This window comes from Centruroides vittatus, unplaced genomic scaffold (genome assembly GCF_030686945.1).
Source record: "Centruroides vittatus isolate TY-2023 unplaced genomic scaffold, ASM3068694v2 contig_927, whole genome shotgun sequence".
In the NCBI taxonomy this organism is placed as follows: Eukaryota; Metazoa; Arthropoda; class Arachnida; order Scorpiones; family Buthidae; genus Centruroides; species Centruroides vittatus.
Window position 1 is genome coordinate 1,254,157 of NW_027122613.1, and position 22,322 is coordinate 1,276,478.

The 22,322-nt window shown below is 30.8% G+C and overlaps 1 protein-coding gene across 6 annotated transcripts in view; it reads right to left on the reverse strand.

Moving 5' to 3' along the window:
- Positions 1–22,322, reverse strand: part of LOC136984741 (roundabout homolog 1-like) — a 153,375-nt gene that overhangs the window by 54,601 nt on the left and 76,452 nt on the right. For all 6 annotated transcript variants that reach the window (XM_067281846.1, XM_067281845.1, XM_067281847.1 and 3 more), the window contains exons 3-7: positions 7,294–7,575; positions 3,992–4,130; positions 3,040–3,167; positions 384–508; positions 68–227 (exon numbers count right to left, since the gene is read on the reverse strand). In XM_067281846.1, coding sequence (XP_067137947.1) covers positions 68–227; positions 384–508; positions 3,040–3,167; positions 3,992–4,130; positions 7,294–7,575 — 834 coding nt within the window. The remainder of the gene's footprint in view (positions 1–67; positions 228–383; positions 509–3,039; positions 3,168–3,991; positions 4,131–7,293; positions 7,576–22,322) is intronic.

Here is a 22,322-nt window from a genome sequence, read left to right on the forward strand (position 1 = left end):
TGACAATTGTAATAAATGAAGAATAATAAACTGTCACATCAAGATCATACTTAGATAACATTCTTACCAGTTACTTCCAAATATGCTTTAGACATTGTTGAGCCTATTCCTGATAAAACAGAACAAACATAATATCCACGATCTTCTTTCATTACCCCATTGATGATAAGCATCCCTTCTCTTGTAACAGAAAATCTCCCGTAAGATCTTTCAGGAAACATTAATGCCTATTGAGAATAGAATACTTCATTTAAATCTATTACAATCTAATAAACTATCAATACATATATTTAAATATTCTGATAATGACTTAATACAGACATTTAAACAGATACTATTATTATAAAAACTGAATGGAATTGTTATTGAAAATTACAACATACTTGATTTCCTTCTCTTGTCCAAAATATAGAGGGAGGAGGATTTCCAGTTGCGACACATTCAAATTTAGAAATTCCATTTAGTCCAACTCTTTGATCTTTCGGTGTTACTAAAAATGTTGGTCTAGCTATTAAAAATAAATATATAATTGTTATTCTAATAAATTTCAGGATTAATTGCATTTAAAAATCAAATTATTGTATTATGAAAACATAATTCTTAAATTTACTTTACGATTTTAATTAATTAAATTATAATTGATCCTAGTTAAAAACATTTTAATATTATAAATAATAAAATTAGAAAAAGGATAAATGCTAATTAAATAAATTGTTTTTAGTAATTAGATTATTTAAAAGAAATTTTCAAAACATAATTATAAAGTTCCATTAAGATAAATCTGATTAAATTAAATCTGAATTTATAATTAGAAAATACATTATGATTTTTATAAAACAAGCAGAATGCGAATTCTCTGTGGTTTATTAAATGTACTAATTATGATAAATAAAACTCGAATTTTGGAAATGATTTAAATAAAGTAAACATTAACTAATTGTTTACATAATTTAAACAAATCATTGAATAATTTTGATTAATTTGGAAAGAATTAAATTTGAGGATTTTCTAGAATTTGTGATAAAATGATGTAGCTAATGTCAAAACATTTTAATGATGCCAATTAAGTATTTTATATATTATATAAACATTTTACTTTATTTATAACATACAAAAATATAAATAATTAAATTTTTTACTTTTATAAAAAAAAAAAAAAAAAAAAATTTAATTCGATTCTCTGTATTTAAATACATATTTTTCAGGAAAATAACTGTTAAAATTATTTTTAAAAGTTATATAATAAATATTTAAAAGTATATAAATTTTATTATATAGAAAAATAGTTTAAATATTTTAGTTTTGCTGCTTTCCAATTTCTCTATGCAACAAAAATTTACATATAATAATACATCCAAAATATTGTTGATCCATTGAAATGCAACAAAGTACTAAATATTTCCAGCATATAAATAGAAAGTTTTAATGCATTCTCAAAGTATATAGATAGGTGGAGGGTGAACAATGCCATCTTTTGGGATGAATAAAAAGAAAAGACTTTCAACAGAGATCTGACAGGGCTGGAGGCTATTGTGTTTAGTAGGTAGTAAAGCATTATCATTCAATGAAAGTCTGGTAACTGACTACAATCTAAAACTTAGCTAGGAAGCATTTGCTAAAGGCAATTTTATGAGAGATACAATTGTTGCATAATGATATAATTTTTCTTACTGGCTTTTATTTGCATGGCATATTTAATATCTATTTGATGAATACACTTTATAATTTACATTTATCAACTTATACATAACATAAATAAATAATTATTTATGGTTAATAATTTCTTTGTAGTAATTTTACATAATATATATTGTCTAAATTCTTAAAATGAAAATAATTTGTGGAAGAATAGTTAATTTTCTAGTGTTTTTCGAAAAAATTAAAATGCTAGCTATTTAAATCCGGCTATTGTAATATTTTTTTTTTAATTCGGAAACTAATTTTTCTTTTGTAAAATGAAAAAAGAAATATAGTAATTTTTAATTTATATGACAATTGATTTATATTCATTGCAGAAAAACTTTTCAAATTAATAAAAATTCAAATTATGGAGGGGAACTTAATTTGAAGGATTTTTCTGAAGAAAAAGTGTTTCCAATTTCACAGAAAATTCAAATCAAAAACAGAGTTTTTTTTATGCATTATACAATTAAAATTTTTCAAAAAATTCAAATTTTATTAATAATTTTTTTGTAAAACAGATCTTCTTAATAATTGATATGATATTTCCTTTTGATTCTATCAATGAATTTTACATATTTATACTTAATTTAGTTTTCTTAAGTAAACAATACACACAAATTGTTGTTAAAATTTACAAAAAATTTTCTTGGGAGACAAACTTAGCAGCAGTCGTGTGTTTGCATAATTTACTTATATCATTTAATAATCTCTCTATGTTTACAAATGCTATTCATTGCAGAGCAAACAATGGTAAAGAATATAATAAACTCAATGAAAATAATTCAGGGGAGTCTCTGTATAACCTGTGCTATCTTTATAGCCACTCTATCTAATGCCATTGACCTTAATTATTATTCTCTAAGAGTGAAGTGTTACAGCTGTAAGAATGAGGAGGAGTTCTGTTGGAATTTGGATTGGACATTAGCAGCCATGGTTGAGACAATATGCTGATGTTACGGTAACTTCAGTTTATTTAATTACACTTTCGTGCCCTGAAGCATTCATTAAGGCAGCGTTCTGCGAAATTACTGTCAGAAGAGAGGAAGAAATGCATGCAAATGTGGACAATTCTTGTGCTTGTGTCTCAAATACTGATATAAACTGTCATTTTTAAAATGAATTGCTGATATTAGGAATGAACTAGTCTTTATTCTTATTAAGAAGTTGAGAAAAAAAATGTGTAAATATATTAAATAAATAAATATATAATATATATGTATAATGTCTTTTTTGTTTTGCTATATCTCTAAGCTAGTTTTACAAATACAATTTATTTATAATCTTTAAGCAAAAACTTGTTTATCTTTTATTAGAATTCAAGCAGATAAAATAGTTTTGATTATAAATTTCACTTACAATGAACAGTTAAAGTTGCTGAAGATGAAATGGAACCAACTGGATTTTCTGCTTCACAAATATAAACACCTTCATCTGCTGGGGTTACGCTTTTAATGTTCAAACTTTTATCATCTTGAATCTGGGCTCTGAAATTTAATTTTAGACACATATTAGTTATGGTAGTTTTTGAAGTGTAACATCTTTAGAAATGCTACACATGGTTGTATCTTGACTTCATGGTTAGTTTAATAAATTATCATGTTTTTCAAGCAGTTTTTTGCTGCTTACACCCTCTCGAAAACTCCAAATTTAGTAAGTAGGTTCTGTAATTTATATCAGAGTTTTTCAAAATAAGTATATTTTTTGTTCTAATTTTTTTATTACATTCTCATATCATGTTAACTACAGCATTAGTGTCATTATTAATGTCAAAAACAAAATTAATTTTTACACAGAAATTTATTTCAAAGTTTTAAGTATCTATCATATTTAATTATAATAGTTTTATTGTTTATTAATGTCAAGTTTTTATTACACTGATTTAGAATTTCATGTAATTTTTTAGAATTTTTAATGTAAACTTCTAATAAAAAAAATTAAATTGAAATTGTAAAAATTATATATATAGAACAGAACAGAAATAAAAATCATTTATCAAGAACTAGAACACTTCTATTAAATTAAATTTGAATTTTGTAAAATTTTTTATTTTTTTAATTAAATATTAAATTTTTGTAACTATCTCAATTAATAATTATTTTATTTCAATTTAAATTAAATGAAAAATACATAAAGTGATATACTAAAATTGCCTTTATTATTAATATATATTTACAGTAATTAAAATTATTAAAATACTTTCAAATATTTTTAAACTAATATCTCAAATATGTTATAACTATTTCCAAATCTAATTTATAAAAAGTATTTTAGAGTATTTAGATTCATTTTACTATAATAATATGTATACCTTGCAATGGGCATTTTACCATCCTGTCTTCTCCAGGTTATTGTCGGTAAAGGATCTCCGCTGACTCGGCATTCGAATTCCACATCCTCGTTGGAAAGTGCGGTAATATGTTCCGGTTCTCTAATGAAAAATGGTTTTACTGTAATTAAAAACAAAAAATTCTATTAGTTATAATTCTTCTTTATAGGGTATTAATTTAACAATTATAGTATAAGAAATAGAAAATGTTCAATAGTGAATATCTAATGAGATTTTGATGATTGGGTGGAGTTAATGGAGTAATTTTTCCAAACACACCCAACATTACAATACTTCCTACATTATAATCAATAGACACAAGTATATACATATATATATAAGATCTCTCAAAACAGGATACATATATTTTTTTAATACCACCCTTATTTGAGATGGATATTTTAAATATATATCATTTCAAACAATAATGATACAGTACAATATTTATGGTATTATTTGCTCAAACCTATAATCAGTTTTAGAATCATCAATTAATTTACTCTAACAAATACACCCGAGCATTTTTCATCTAAATTACCACATTACATTTTATTGCTCATTTTGGTCAATAATTTAGATATAATTGATTGTTCTTTTTTTTTCTTTTTAATGCTAATAAGACAAAGAAAACACTTGAATTTAGTTATAATTAATTGGATTATTATATTATATTGCTTTCTCTGTAAAATAATGTTATTGTTTTGGAAACTATTCCTCAGTTTTTTAGAATTTACAAAAGCATAAAGTGAAAGGAATATTTATTTAATGTATATACACTTAAAAAAAAATCTACTCATTTGATTAATCTAATTAACGTATATTATCTTCTCTTGCTTGTTTTTTATTAATAAATTTATGAATATTTTTATCTTTTGATTTATATTTGTTTGAAAATTTTTATCGTAAATATATTTGTATAAAATTTATAAATAATTCAATAAAGAGTAAAATAAACGGGTAAATTTTAAAAATAACGGCCGTAGTACGTTAAAAAAAATTCTTAGTTTCAAACTAGAAGGAAGAAAATATACAGAATTGACAACAAATGCTAGTTTTCCTGTAAAGATTCCATCTAAAATTACATCCAAATTCCTTCTTAGTACTTCTATTTATGTCATGTTAATAAAAATTTGCTCTGTCTACCAATAAACATATATTTGACAGATAATTCTTGTAATATTTAAAAAAAGAAAAACATTTTATTTATTAAAATCATGCTTTTAGTGATGCTATTTTATTAAAATAACATATAAATTTCATTATATCCGAAATAAAAGAAGCAAGACTCCATTAGATTAAATCATATTTTTTTAATCCTTAAATCTTTTTTGATAAATATGGTTAGAATTCAATTTTAAAATATTAATAATTTTAAATATAAAAATTCATTTTGTCAAAAAGCATTCAGATTAAAATTAAAAATTAAATTATGTATGACTCGCTCTAATCTGTTATTATTCTGAATATAATAAAAGACGTTAACAAAAAGATATTATCTTAGAGAAATATGATAAACGCCAGTAATTTGAGAAAATAATAATTTTTTTTTATTTTATTTCTTAGTGGAAAGAAATTTCGGAATGTATAATTTCAAAATTTGAAGTTTTCGTTGCTGATTTAAAGGTATAAATTAATTTTATATGAGCTTAAATCTTTATATATTAATTTTATTTGTGTAGAAGAATATATGACATTCAATAGGCAAATAAAAGCTAACTCTTAGCATAAATATAATAAAACATTCAAATAAAAATTAGAATGTTTACCAGTAAAAGTAATATATATATAACGAATATATATATATATTTTTAATTCAAAATTCTTACTAAATGCATATCATATTAAAGAAAGAAAACAAAAATAGAAGTTTAAATTTATTTTTTTTAAATATTTCAATTATTTATTGCTTATTAAATACTTGCTTAATAAAATATTAACCAATTATTGTATCACCAAGAAAAAAAATTAATTTTATTAATTTTTATAAAGAAAAAAAAACTTTTATTAATAAAAAGTCCACATTACTTTCTAAAGATATGACAGTTAATGGGAACCATAAATGTAGTTTTTTTCCCACCTAAGTTTATTAACCGATTTTCTTTAAAATTTTTTTTTTAATTTCCTTTTCTACTTTCAATTTACAAATTAAACCTAATCTAGATGTATAAATTTGTTGAATTTTCTTTTCTTAATGGAAATTTCATTACATTAACGGCATCTGTACATTAAAAAATCACCAAAAACTGTTTTAATAGGATTTCACATGTTGAAGTTTTTATGCAACTCAATGTTGCTTGTTTAATGATTTTCAAAGATTAATCTAGAATTTTCAAGTTGACAACATGGTTAAGTTGTTTAAAAAAAAAAAAAAAATGAAAAGAGAGAAAGAGTAACAAATATTGATTATTTTAATTTTAATGGTGTTCAAGAATAAGAGAAAGAAATGTTGACAAATTTGTTTAACAAATATCTTTTGCAAATTTTGTTATATTTGAAGTGACTAAGCTCAATTAACTCAAATGTTTTTCATGATTAATCATTTGCAATTTAAGATGACAGGGTTGGAGAGAAATTTTACTTTTTCAATTTTTTTTTTTCGACTTATCATTAATTTTGTAAAAGCAGATTTTAAAAAATGGGAGAGAGAAAAAAAAAATTTAATGAGAACTATCTGACTTGAAGTTATTTTAATAGAAAAACCTATTAACTATCATAATAATCCACAATATTTTTATGATGAATTATTACTTTAACAAGTTATAATATAGATTTATAATTTTTTAATTTGATTACTAATTTGAAATATTAAAAAAAAAAAAAAATCTACTAATTTTCTATGCAGTTTATTGGAAGTACCTGCACTTTTTTATGAAGATAGATAGAATGATTATATGATATTCAAGCCAGCATCATTAGCAAAATAAAAAAAACGACTTCTTTTTTTTTTTATCAGACCCCTGACAATTTACCACATTTCCTTTCTGGAGAATTTCAAAATAAATTATAAATTGCCTGCATAGAGTAAGAACAACGAATAGTTTATTCCCAAGATGAAACATCTGATAATCATCACAGAACAAATATTTATCATCATTGTTTTCCCGCAAATATATATTATGCAGGAAAAATGAATTTTGAAGAATTATTGATAATATAAAGTATAGAAGTTTAAAAAGTATTTTCTTAAAGGAGAGAGAAAGAGTAGGTAAAACAAACTTATGTAAAAAAAAAAGAAGATAGTGTCTAAGAACACGGGAAAACCCATAATATTCAATTTAACTCACCGTGTACAGTCACCAAAGCCGGTATAGATTCTCTAACTCCAGCCATGTTTTCTGCCACACACGTATACCTTCCTTCATCATTTTGCCTTACGTCGGATATAACCAAATTTCCAGGACCCATCAAACGTATCCTACCAGTTCCAACGTTAACTATCTCTCCGTCTTTCCTCCATTTAACATTTGGATCGGGATGACCTTTAGGCGGAGAACATTCTAAAGTTGCAGTCTCTCCCATAGCAACTCTGATATTCTTCGGGGATGTACGAAAATCATCTCGTAAAACTGGAAAAAAAAATAAATATATATAAAATTAATAAAACATTTATAAGAACAAGTTAAATATCGATTTTTTACTGTTCACAAGCTGTTTTTACACTAACGATTACTCCAATTAAACTATGTTTTATAGTAATTAAAAACTTCTTTAAACACGAAAAAAAGTAAAAATAACTATGATATACTTGGGCATTTTTCAATAGGGAATCCTTTAAAATTAACTTTTCTAACTATGCTTCTCTATAAATTATTCAATTTCACGTGAAATCCAGTGTTATACGCCATGTTTGCTCCGCCATGTTTGAAGTTGTAGAGACTTGGCTCGATATATTAATGAAGCGTTACGAATACTTTGATGATAATTTGAGAATATTTTTACGTGATCAAAGACAGTATCACGCAAAATGCCCTTGATTATCAGTTGCCCGATATCCGATATCACTGACTCGGTAGAGAGTTTATTAAATCTAAGCAATGGGTAGAAGTTGTTAAATATTTGTTTTAACCAAAACTTTTATATTTGTAAGTTGAAAACTTAAATAAACGTTAACTTCTAAAGTTTAAATCTGGAATACAATTAAAAACATTGGTGCATTTGAGTTCAACAAAGTTAAATAAATTCATTTCATTATGTTATTCATTTTTAATATCCTTCCCTCGCTTATAAATATTTAAATTAATGAATACTAATTAACAGGAAATATAGACGTATTGTATTAATGTTTATAAATAATACCGGCTTTATAAAGTTTATGAAATACATAATAATTGAATTATTGTGTAGCATATTTCATAAACTTTTTCCCGTCGCCTTTTTGAAATATTTGTTGTATGATTTAAAAAAAAAAAAATTTGTAAACAGTTAAATTATATTTGGTGGATAACCATGCTTGCATCGGTGGTATAATATTATTTGTAAAGGCTAACTGAAAATGTACTACATTCTGGTCTTGGAAAATGTACAAAAAAGACCCTCGGGGCTTCAGATTAGATGCGTTTGCACCCGTTTTCAATTGAAGAATCACATTCCTATCTCACTTCTCAGTAGTTTACATGTATATAAAATTCGATTTAAAAAAAGTATCATTTCCGCCCTCAAAATCTTTAACGTAAAGCAAAATCGCTTTAAAAACGTAGAGATACACAAACCGTATCTGCGATGCTATTTACAAATTTGCACCAAGCCCCGAATTCCTTTCAGGAGAACAATTACCACTTTTTACTTCCTGTTAGATGCTTTAATTTTCTTCGTGATAAACACCTCTACTTTGTAAAAAAGCCGTTACACCCTCCGTAATTTGAGTGCAGGCCAAATCCTACCTTCTGAATTGGTTGATTGGCGTATCTCCCACTATTTAAAGAAATCGTGATTAAGCGAAGCCCCAATAACAAAATAGGCGGCATAATTGTCTAATAGCCATTAACACCCTCGATTTTTTAATGCTTCAGTTGAATGATGATGCGGGAGAACAGCCGTGCACCTGAACCTCGATTGCAAAAATCCGCCAAGGCTCTAGAAGATTCAAGAATTAGAAAGAAAATTATCTGTAAATATACACTTTTTCTGGGATAGAATTCCGAGAATTTTTTTTTAATTTTTGGTACGTAGCAACCCTCTCTTGTAATTATCATTAATAATTTTTTTTTGAGATTTGTATTGGATGCCATTTCCATCTTTGTTTAATTACCTAATGGATTAGATATTTGTTTAGCAAAATACAATCATCTAGTAATTTGTGAATGTACAGATTTTATCTGTAAAGTGGGCTTTAACTTCTATACTAGTGATGAGGTAATTGTAGTAAAGGCAATTTATGGAAATTAATGATGGTCCTGCTGGCGCCTGTTGGAGTCTTTACACACAATTCGTCGACAGAAATTTGATTTACTCCACATAAAATATCTTCTAATCTTATTATTCCCAACAAATATTCTAATAAATCTAGTTGTAATTCGGGAAGAAATATTTATAATGATATCTATGTAATTTATTATCGATGATGATGATATCAATCTTGAATTACACAACAAAGTTCTGCTCATTTTAATTAATTTTTCGTTCTATATACGCTTTGCTGCTTTGTTTATGTATTTGGCTCTTCCATTCATGTCGTTTCTAGTTCATTTAGTTGACATAAATTGTTTAAAATTTAAATAACAAAAGGCATTCTTTCACACTTTTGCATCATTTCTTGCTCGCTTAAAGTTGAAAAATAGCGATTTTTTTCCTGCTGTCATCGCAGATTCGGAATCAGAAATTAAATAAAAGTTCAAATAGCGCAGAAAATAAAGAGCCAAGATGCTTATCGGGACAATAAACAGTTATTATGTAACAATTAACATGATAAAGCCTATCTATTCACCAAATTTTTGTAATAGATGGTAACCAGGATAAAAGTTTATCGATAACACAACTTCAGGAATTATTTAAACAGGTTTTTAAAAGAAATGGTCATCAGCATCACCTTATCTGCAGGAAGTGTCAGCCTTCATTAATTATCCTATCAATGATGTAGCGCGATGAAGCAGAAAATCGAAGAGGAGACTCGAGACGATGATAATTTCAGCTCCTATCTAAAGAAGTTTTGTATATAATTTATCTGATGATAATTTAATCTATAGAGCAAACATCCTTAAACATGGAAATTACAAAATCGTTAGAATCTATCAATAGCAATAATAATGTTTACTAGGAGAAGAGAGAGTAAGTGAAGATAGATGAGAAATGTTTGGTTGTTCATCTGTCTCCACTGCTAACCATCTCAGGGGTTCTATCCATCTAATTAATGGCAAGAATGCTCACTGTACCCAAGGGTCTTTTGCTGAATAGTTTGAAGCAAGAGTTCAAATACTAACGTATCGACTGTAACCAATTTGTTACTTTTGGCGGTTAATACTCTCTCAGGGTTTAGAGTTTTATCTCTATCTCTAACCTGCTAAAAATTGGGCTATTTTGGATTATTAGAAGGTTTTATTACGGGCACTCCAGAGAATTACAAGCTGAGGTGAAACAGTTTAGGATTTTAAGAGATCAACAATGTTTTTTCAACGCTTTCTTTTCGTGACTCGATACAACTTTCTTTGAAACGTTCAAAAGAGGGATATAAATACTGCTTTGTGCTTCTTAAAAATGTTGGAAGTTAATCGATTTTCCATTATTTTTTTTCTCCTTCTATCATAAAACTTGTGTTCTCAACTAACTTCTGTGAAATTTTGTTTTTGCGATTACAGAATTAAAGTGGTAAAGTATCTTAAACTCTCTTGCACAATCTACGTAATTCTATTTTAAATTTAAAACGTAATAAACTTAAATTTTAACTTTTTTTTTCTTCTTTTTTCGAATTCTCAACTCCAGTTTATGATTCATAGCTTGGTTTTATGCGAGGTGAGGATCTCAAATCGAATCTCTTTAACCTTCTCACTACCTTTTTCATTAATCACAAAATAACCATTTAGATTTTGTCAAACTATTTTAAAGTATAATGCAATTCAAAAATGGATATTATACATTCCCAAACATCCATTCATTATCTTTAAAGAATACAAAGGCAGTTGCTTTATAACTAATGAGATTACGCCACCCCAAATGTTACACAATACCACCTCTGGACAGTCACACGGGTTAGACACGAATGAAACCCAAGATGGAAAGGAGGAAATGTGTTAAAGTTTTTCTTTTTTTATATTTTTTTTTCCTTTCAAGAAAATTTAATATGAGGAGATCTGAAATAAGAGTATAGTAGTTACAAAATCAAAACTTTAAAAAAAAAATTGCAGTGTTCTTATCTTTAATTAGAAGAATGCGAATGTTCTAGATAGTTTGTAGCTTACTTAGAGCGATTCTACAAGTAATATTAATTATCAGTATCCCTTAATGACATTTGACAAAGTGTCATCAACTGAGAAACATTGATTAAGCGCTTTTCCTTTCTGGAAACATTTACAATCGGTTCCGCATTATCGATCATTGAAGATCCTGTTGAGAAGTAAATTCCTCCGGAGAAATCCACCACCCCTAGTATTAAAATAAGGGTATTTTTAATGATTATCGGTATGCCAAAAAGCTGCATAATCAGTTAATATATTTTCAGAATAAAAATTAAAGGGGGTGAACGTGCCTACGGTACAACTTGTAATTTATGATATATAATTATAGGCGTGGTATGTGCAGAACGATATTTCGTTTCGAGCCAAGAATAACACGGACGAAATGAAGTTTTATGCATTTTAATAAAGTTTTGATTAGATATATGAATATATAAAACTAGATTATTGTCTTTGTCGTAGAATAATAAAAAAAAAGAACTGAACAGATATTTCAACAGTTTTATGGAGAAGCGTAAAGAATAAAATGGTAGTTAAGATTAAAGGTAACGGAGAATTAACTCTAGTCACGGAATTCTGGCCACGAATATTTCTTACTCGCAGTGGACCAGGCTGTCCTTTACGTCTCCTCGATCCTGCATGGCTCGGCACTCTTGATTAATGGCTTCCTGACACCATAAACGTCTTGGGATGCCAAAGGATGCGCCAACGTCTTCATTTGGCCTAACACCCCAACCTCGGTGTGCAACTTTTCCCCATTTCCTGTTTGGTCGATAGCGCATCAAAAGAATTTGACGCTTGGACATTTTCTTTCATCCTTGTAAACAATTTCTCCAAGATCTTTGCCTCCGGAGATTGCATCTCTCCAATATGGACAGTTGCACAAAAGAGCAGGAAATTGGTAAATAATTCTATTTTTTCTTCTGTTCTTTTATTCGATTATGGGAGCTATGGCCAATATTTTGACGTTGAGCAGAAAAATCAGGAGGAGTCGTTGATTTATTTAAATAAATTACGCACAATTCCTAAACTTTTTTATCCTCGATTTAATAGGAGTAATCCGAACAGATGAATAACGAGTGACTGAAACCAATCCAATGGTTCAAATTCATATTTTTCTCAATTTTTCTAAATATATTTAATTTTTTATATTGCAAAATTAAAAATATGCACTATTAATCACTCTTACAGATAAAAATCTTTACAAATGATCAAAAATTTATCTCAAAATATCAGAATTTCACTTTAAAACTGTAACACGTTTAAAAAACAAAAAGCTTCTGCAATTTTAAAAATTTAACTCTGAGGAGAAACATCTAAAATATTTACTCGCTTAATGCTCCTTTAAAGCATTTATTCCAGCAATGAAAGCATTGTTTGAAAAATCATTTTTGTATCATTTTAAACTAGTCTAAAACGAAATTTTGGGTCATTTTAAAGAAGGAAATTTAATCACGAGCTTAAATTCTTATACCTCCTCCCTGCTATTATTCTCCGCGATATAGAAGAAGGCTTTGCTAGGGGGAATACAACAAACAGTAAAAGTGGGGAAGAGAATTAATTGAAAGAACCGACGTGGCAGTATCCTAACGAAAACTGTCCCCACGAGATGCTCCTGCACCGCTTCCTTGCACCCACTACTTACAGAGTTTTCGCGTAATGGGCTATACTATCCCAAACTCTCCATCCTTCTACTCTGCTCTCTGTAATTTTCTACCGCTGCACACTTGTGATCCCGTGGGGAAAAACCACATTCGTTTCTTTCTATTCCTTCACTTAAAAAGAAAAAAAAAATAAAATAAAAACGGAAGAAAGTATCTAAAAAAAAAAAAACCTAGTCACTTGAGGGCAGGTAGATTAAAAACTTAAACCGTGGTCGAATTTACTGATTCCATCTTTTTCGGGAATATCTGACGATGAAAATAAGTTGGCGAAGATGAAGAAACCAACTCTAGCTTCTTATTTTCAGGAGTTAAATAGGAAATTTATCTCTCAACTCACCAGAAGGAAGAAAAAAAAAATTTCCAAGATAAGTACTCCTTTCAATAGATTACCAGAGTTTCATAACTTTTAAAAAGTTGAATAACAACAATAGTCGTTATTTTAACAAAAAATACTTTAAATAGAAATATTATTTATATCTCTTGTTTTTTTTAAGGTTTAGTAAAATGTGATTTACTATACAATTCCCAAAAAATACACGGGGGGCCCACTAGATGAGGCCCATTTTAGATGTCAGAACCTCCTTTAGTAAGCCTCTCATATATTTTTTTTTCTGGTTTTTGTTTTTTTGCAGGAAGACAACACTTCTGCTTGACAGGCAGAAAATTGAATTTGCAGAAGGGCAAATCCCTTCTTCCAGTAAAAAAAAAAAAACTGAATCTCGACCCTAGGGCGGTCTTGTTCCCTCACTTCTTACGAAGAGATCTGTGAAATTATACATGTTTCAACTAATAGGTGGGTCGAACTCTATTAACAAATATAGGTTGTTTAAGTTGAACGGGAAATACCGCCCGGAGATATTTTGTTGATTTTTTTTAGATGTTTCACTATTAAAAATCTATTTTTGAACGTTTACAGTCATGTCGAAACGTATAAAGTAAAAGCTTCACAGGTACTTATGACTTCTTCGAGTGGGTAGCGTATTGCAGATAACACAGTTAAACTGTCAAAGAGAACGACAAAAAAATAGTAGTATATAAAAAAGAAATTTTATATGGTGCAGTTTTCAAGAGAAGTCGTCCTCTTATATCGTTACCGATAAAGAAAGAGGGGAGGAAACTTTACATTTTCTACATTTCTTTCAGTTCAAATGTCTTCTGTAGTTAACGATACTACTGGTGTGATTACTATCACGAGACACTCTCCTTTATCTTCATTCACGACACAAGACGATAGGAATGCAATAAAAGACTATAAAATTGCATCATAAATCCGACCGACTGCGTGAAGACAACGTAAAATGTAGGAAAAACAAATTCTTTCCTGTTGATGCCTCCGATTCTAAAATCCTCGGATCTCTTTCTAGTCCCGGAATACTCGACAAGTTTTCGCAATGCACGGACATTTTATACGGGCGCGTGTATCGAGATTATATCTGTAATATCCATTCTCCATCAAAGACGGCTTTCTAGGAAAAAGAGGAAAAACGACTCTGCAACCTTAATCTAAGAGGATTCCGTGCTAGAGAAGGTCATCAGGGAAATTGCCGGGGGTGACGAATGGATGGCCTCGGGAGTGAGGCCGGACGCGTTGTGATTGTGGGTGACAGCTTAGGAGGGACCAGGACTGAATGTCTCTATCTTCTGCTCCGGGTCTTCCCATCTCTCTTTGCTTGATCACCGTCAAATGGCCTTTCCCATCTCTAAGTATACTCCAGACACCTTTGGAGCCACCTTGGCACGGTACGGTGTGATTACCTCCAACAGGGTGTCATTTCTGAGAGCTACGACTGGCCGTCACGTCAGCTGTTGCCATTACTTCTCTTCTTTCGCCTCGTTCGACCACTTGTGAGAAATTACCGTCCGATATACACACTAGATAGATTTGTTCGGTCATTAGAAGGCTACTTAATCTGTTTTAGACATTTTCTAGAGGTTATTGAAGAACTTTGCTCCTTTTCTTTTTTCCTTCTCGTACTGGTGTCGTGTTGCAAAGAGGGTCATTAATAGAGGTGCTACAACTGGTGACTACTATATGAAGCGTTTAATCGTAAATATTTTCGAATCCAATTGATAAGAGACTTTTTCATTCAAATTTTATATGAATGAACCTTTTTTTAAGGAATCATTCATGTTGTAATATATTACTATAACTTCTGTATGTGCCAAAAAATCCAAGTAATTTTCGATAGTTATCGATACAATAAAGCTTCTAATCTTAAATCTATAAATGTCCTTTAAATTTGGGATAAAGTCACAAAATTCCAGGAATAAAACATGTTTTTTGACGTTCCAGATAGCGACTTATAAAATCTTTATCATGGTAGAGTGATCTAAGTACCCATGATATTGATTTACAGAAACAGAGAACAAGAATTAAGTATAAAAAAGGACTAGGGAAGGGGTGTTTTTTTTATATTTCGCCAGCTTCATTCCAGTTAATTTTAAAAATTAGATTAACTCCCGGAAGGGGGAAGCGATTTATCATTAGAACAGAGCACAAAAGAAAGAGGTATTCATTTTATCGTGGGTACAAGTTTATGCCAAAAGTGGGAGAGTGTCGTGAAGTGGTCAGTCTGTTAGTGACAGGTTCTTCCATTCAGAAATGGGATCCACCCCGTAAAAGGTCGAGGTGATTCCCATGAACGAAACAGATGCCACTCCAGGCTAGTGCATTTGGTGAAGAGGTCTCAAGAAAAAAAGATGCAGAGCCGAGAGCGTGTATATCGGCACAAGTGGACTACAAATTCGAGAGTGACCTTCCGAGAAGAGACTAAGGTCAAATCGTGATGGAATTTTTGACGATAAAAACCGGAAAGTAGATAGGAACGGAATGATTTAAGTCGTGATCTTTGAATATTCGAGGAAACAAAGCTTTTCTGTTCCTCACTCGAGATAGTCAAAATTTTTGTAAAATACTTTACTTTCCCGAGGGGTAGGTCGGTTGCAACCAATCCAGATGACCCTCCTAGATTAAGGCGAACTGAGAACTGGAGTGAACTAAATATCTGAAGCGGTCTCTTAGACTCTATTGAAAAATCAGAAAATCTGTAATTTTATGTCGACAAGATATGTTTAATATTTACTCTCGCGTGTATCTTTAAAACAAGATTTATCTAAGAACTGGATCAGAAGTTAGCTCGTGTTTCCTGTTAAACTTTTAAGAAGGACGATACTTTAAATCAATTAATCCATTGAAATCTTAATTCTTAGAGTCTTAATCGATCCTAAAGCTCTGTTCGTATCAATGAACCCTTTAATAAAAGTGTATTTAGTTCACGACCACCGGATTCCGCTCTCGCTTAAGAACGTTATCCTTTAAAGTCGATTCATTCGATGGAATGTTGTCCCAAATTTTTACACTAGTTTAGTTTTACGATGGAGTTGAACTTTGATATAATTCCTAAAGGATTCAGAAGAGTTTCCTAAAAGAAAAAAAAATTACCAACTTTTTAGATACATTTGGAGAGATTGGATCTACCCGATAAGAGGACTCTACACAAATCACGGTTTCCTACTCGTCTGTAGGGACTTATTTCAATTTTGGGTCCTGTAAACAGAAGTTATCCCAATGCGGACTTTTTTCCTTTTCTTTTTCCTTTGTTCATTTTTGCTTCCTGTCTTTTCTTGCTAGTTCGATTTGGATTTTCCTAACTCCCGGTCTTCTCGCTAATTCCGTTAGCTAGGTCATTACTGTCTTTTCCCCCCTCCCCTTCTTCAGTTCCTTCGAGTCGAACCAAAAAGAAGTTTGTAAGAGAAGAAATCACCTCAGGGACAAACTATATTTAGCGAATTTGGTCCGAAGCTTCTTGGGATTTTTCCTTTTCTTTTACAGCATGTAAGACTGACAAGTTTCGTTCTACAAATACTTCTTATAAGCCAAAGAATTTTTCTTCTCTTCTATTAAAAACTTGTAACTGTCTTAACAGCAATTGGTAAAATAGAACTGCACAAATTTGATTCCTATTTGTGGTCCACTTGTCGTAATTAGTCACGTGAAATCTTCTTTTGTCAAATAAAACAGTCGACTATTCCAGAAATGCATTAATGACTATTTTGTCTCTCTGAGATTAGTGGATTTTTTTTTATTATATTTCTTTTTTTTTCTTTTTTTAGCCAAAAACAAATTAAGAGAGAGCTTTTAAAACGGAAATTGCTACTATAAAACATTTCTAAAATATTTATTCCTTTAACGTTTCTTTCTTTTCTTTTCTCTTTTAAGAATTTCCTTTAATGGGCGATGGAATGAAACTTTGTAGAATCGCTGAAGATTATGATTGTGCATCGTTTTGCTTTTGTATATCTTTTCTTTATGCAAACTCGATTCATTCTTATCCCCTATAACTCCTTGGCACTTTTGTTTATTTCCATTTATATCCGATTACTTTAAAATATGTCATTTATTCTTTTCCTCATTCTCTCCTCCCATTTTTATCCTTCTTTTATTCACGTTTTTTGAAGAATTTTTCTCTACCGTTTAACAATAAATTTAATATATTTCGTCTGTAAAAAGATTTTATTTTAAATTAGAAATTTTATCTAAATATATTAATTAATTAAATTTTAGCTATTTTAATCAACTTTTTTTATCGCAAATTTTCAACCGAATTAACTAGGATTTTAATTGATTTTACAGGCTTAATTTTATCATGATTTTAACATTTCTAAAGCTAATACTTAAAGGAAATGAGGAGAAAATGAATGGTGAGTCAATGGAAAAGGGAATTGCATCTGACATATAAATTGAGTTTATAAGGAAATAAGCGAAAAGAGATAACGAGTTATGAGGTTAAAATGAGTGCAATTTAAACCTTACATTATATATTTATTTATTTATATTATTATAACACTATATAAAATTTTAAACAATTCAATAGTGTTGCTGGTTGAAAGTTTTTCAAAAAAAATTCGTATTAGAAGCATATTTATTTAGTTTTTTACAACTTGACTCTACTTCCTGATATTTATACGTAATTTTAAATATATTTTTAAACAAATTTAATATATTTTTTTACTACAAATTCCGCTTCGAAAATAGCGAAATGCGTTTTTATAGCCGGTATAGGATTTAAACGAAGGATACCCAGGTGTAAAGGACTTATTCCCATTCACGTCGCCGTACTTAGGCGCCAAAAATAACTCAGGTGTCGTGGTGTAAGTGTATATATCCAGTCATCTTGGAAGAAAACACGCAGCCAATGTTAACGATCATCATAATTGCTCGTGCTTCGGTAAAGTACGCAGTGAAAAGAACTTGGAAATCATTTCTGGCAGTTGGAGCGTTAGTTCAGGAGGCGTTAAATGTAAAGTTGTAAAAGAAAAATCGTCATTTAAATTTTACCCAACGGCTTTTCGTCCTTTGAAAAACTTTTTTCTCCCTTTGCTTATTCATTTCAAGTTAAAGATAAGAGTGAGTGCGAGGATTACGGTCTAGACATAGCGATGCACGGTTGTTAGTTGGTGTAGAAGTAAAGCATTCCAGTGCTGTCTCGGATAAAACAAACATACTAGTACCGACCATTAAAGACGGTAAAGTGACTCGACGAACATAGCGTCATTCCTCGCGTCATGTTGCTCGAGTTCCATTTAAATGCAGCATCTGCCAGAGTCAACAGTTCAGGCCTTCGCTACGTACCTATTGACAGTTGTGATTAATGACCTCTGTTCTCCTTGTCTCGCTATTGACCGCGGTCTAAATCCTCCTCCATCAGACTCCGGCATAAAGAATTATTTTAAACAATCCCGAATCCGGCAAAGTAAAATTCGTCGAGCATTAATTAGATGTGGGATGAAGGGTGTTTGTTAAATTAGTCGAGTTGCTTGGATGCCCCTTTTGTTAAATCAGTGTAAGGCTTACGAAGAATATCTCGGGAGGGTCTCTTATTCGAAGGGGGTTGTAGCTTTAATAATTTGGAGCCGTTAATGTTGCGTGCTTTGGTCATAATCGTGACACGCTGCCCTTCTCGTCGCGGAGGCTGCAGATGTGCGAGATGTGAGGAATCGAAGACAGATGTCAGTCTGTCGATGGCCCGCTCGGAGACAGTAAAGGGGAAAAAAACGTTTTAACTTTTCATTTCTACTGCTGTTTATCACGACAAATCGTTGTGACATCGACATGCTGGTGAAACACGGTTCCAGCTGCAAAACGATTTTTATAAGATCACGTTTGGTAGAAAAACACGTAACTGCCGAACGGGCAACGATATCAATGACTGCAACTGAATAAGCCATTATGGCTGACAGCTGCATTCTCCTACACCACCTTCTCTGACGAATAGGAGAACAGACGCTCTTGTCGTTCATCACCACGTGACAGGTCGGATTTTATTCCTTCTTTCCTTTTTTCAGACCCCCTACGACTCCGCCTCCATCGCCCGTCTTTTACTGCTGGAGGCAATGTGGCGAGGCAGCCATTTTCTTTTCATTATGTGTCCAGACACAAAGCCTCATCTCGGTAGAAGGTACTGTCGTCCTTATTGGCCACACCCGTTCATTGACAGGTGGAGATCAGTAATCCAACTAACAACCCTTGTTCTTTATGCAAGACGATCTCTTAGAGATTCATTGACCCGTCTGCAATCTTTTTCAATTGCTCTCGCCTTCTTCCTTTTTTTTTTTTTTTTTAATTTAGCAAGAAGAAAATTTATCGCCTTTATTAAAAAAGGAAAGCAAAATTAGCGGTTGACTAAATTAAAATACTGTTTTTTCTCCTGATGTTATTAAGGTGTAATGTCCGAAGTGGTAATTTGGTGCCAACGTAGATAGAGTGGGACTTATCGGTAAGGGTTCTGTCTGATTCACCCTTTAATATCCCTTCGGATAAATACAAAAAAGGGGCTCGAAACCGATGAGGGATCTAGAACAGTAGCTGGACTTTACCCCTGTTTTATTTGGTCTAAAGTTCTGGGATCTTACAGAAGAGCTATGGTAAGTAATGACTCCTAAAAATATGATTAAAGCGATTTGGGCGATTTATGCACTTGGAATGGATGGGGTGTGGTGAACCCCTGCCTCCCTGTAAAGCGTACTGCGGATCTATGGTGACAACATTTGGACCCGTGCCCAATTTATTTAATGGAAAATAGGATGAGTGATGCGTTCTTTGCTATTATTCTTAAACAAAAGGGAGAAATCCGACGTCTTATAGGAACTCGTTTATTATCGAAACGCATTCATTTTCCGAGAGGCATTATGAAGGAAGGCAGAAACGATCTTTTTATTGAAAGATCGTCATTTGTTTGAAAATAGTGGAAGATGGCTCCCTTTACGCTTATGATGCAAATCGCAGAATAGCTGAATTATGTTTGATATGAATATATTCAATATTATTATTTTTCTTTTCTTTTTTTAATAAAAAAAACAATATAAAATAAGAAATTTTCTGTCTTATATCAAATTTTAAATATTTAACCGTCAACTAATGCTTAAAAGATTTCAGAAACGTCATTCAACTTGACCTCTTCATTCGTAGAGCGAAAAAAAAAGATGCTCTTGCTCTTCGATAATGGAGCGATTTTGGCAGTGTAAAGAGGCAATAAATTGCCAAAATAGATTTTTTGTGAGTAAAGTATAAGTACCGAATAATATCATAACATAGATCTTAAAGAAGATGACTATAACGTCACATATATCGTATGTTGGTAATAAATCGTAACTATGGGGAAAAAAAAAATTAATTTGAACCTTTCCAGGAACCATTGCCATTAGATGGTATTGAGAAAAAATCCAACGTTGTTGACAAATGATTAAAATTATGGTCTGCGTCAAACTGTCAACCAATTGAGTCAAACCCGCAATTATCCCTTTTATTAATTATCTTAATATTAATGGTTTTGAGTATGGGACATTCACCTTGAAATTTCGGATGCCCTTGACAAAATAAAAACAGGATTTGGGAGAGGGAGCCTCAATACTCATCTCCTTTTGGCAACGCCCCTCGTTAAAACTCGATGGGTGAGATTTTGGGGCTCGAATGGAAAAAAATCAAGAGATACCGCCTATGGTCATGATTAAAGCTTAAGTTTAACCATAAATCTTAACTGATTTTTTTTTTCATAAAAGTCTTTTACCTTAATTGCTGACGCAATAATCTGAACTGCTGAACTGGGTTGCACCTGTGCACCTTACTTCCCAATTATATATTAAGTAAGAAGAATAACAGAGAGGAGGAAGGATTTTATACTGGGAGGTCGAAGTTTTGGTTATTATAATGATTTTTCACACTTTTCGTTTCAGAATGTGTGTATACAGCTGTCTCTAAACGTCATTCTTCAGAAGGAAAGATGGTCGATCCCGAGGCATCTTCTCGTATGGAACATCGTAGTTTGATTCTAATTAAAGCCGTAGACGTGTAAAATAAAATAAATTTTATTTATGTTTTTTTTAAATTCGAAAATTTTTATTGCTGCTTCCGTGTTTTCATTTAAGAAAAAAAGATAAAGATGATGATTCGTCTTAATAACTGAATTAGAAAATGAGTGTTTCGAAGAAATCCAAATGCACTAACGACCTAATATACTCTCTTTAGGAACTGTTATTGGTTGGACTTGACGTTTTCTTTCTCACATTGACGCAACTCGAGATAATAAGCGTAATTAAGGCCACGTTCAGTAATGTGCAGCGTGTGTTGTTCCTTCGACTTCTGTGGTTGGCAGTGCAGCAGTTCTGGGAACAAAGCTTAATGAGGGAATGTATCCTTGAGGATTCCGGTGAGTCGGCGTCACGGATGATTTTGGACCCCCGAGTGTTCCATGACGCCGTATTTTCTAAATTCTGTTGAATATCCGGTCTGTGCTCTGTCAATGATATGGAACAAAGTTGTTTGTAAGAATTTTACGGAGGTTGGGGTCAGTTGGATGTGCTTTGCCCCGTTGGTGGCTCATCTGTAAAGGATGGACATACTAAACTCCCCTTGGAGAAAACATAAATGAATCGTTGTTACAGAAATGCTATCGAACAGATATCTTACACCATTCCAGTCAGTTAATCTAGTGCAAAAATTACAGTAAAAATCTTCTTTCGGCGCTAAACATTTTAGTTATTAAGACCAGATTACTAAGTTAATAAAGAAATACGAGTTTTATTCGTGTTATAAAGAAAATTGCATAATTCAATTAATTGCTATAATAATCTTCTTTAATTATCTTAATTAAGAAAAGAGAAGTAATTAAGATCATTGCTGATGTTTTAATCTATTTAGTTCATAATAAATTGCGCTAGGTATGGCACAGCTTGCACTAAATATCTGGTGCTTCCAATTGAGCAGGA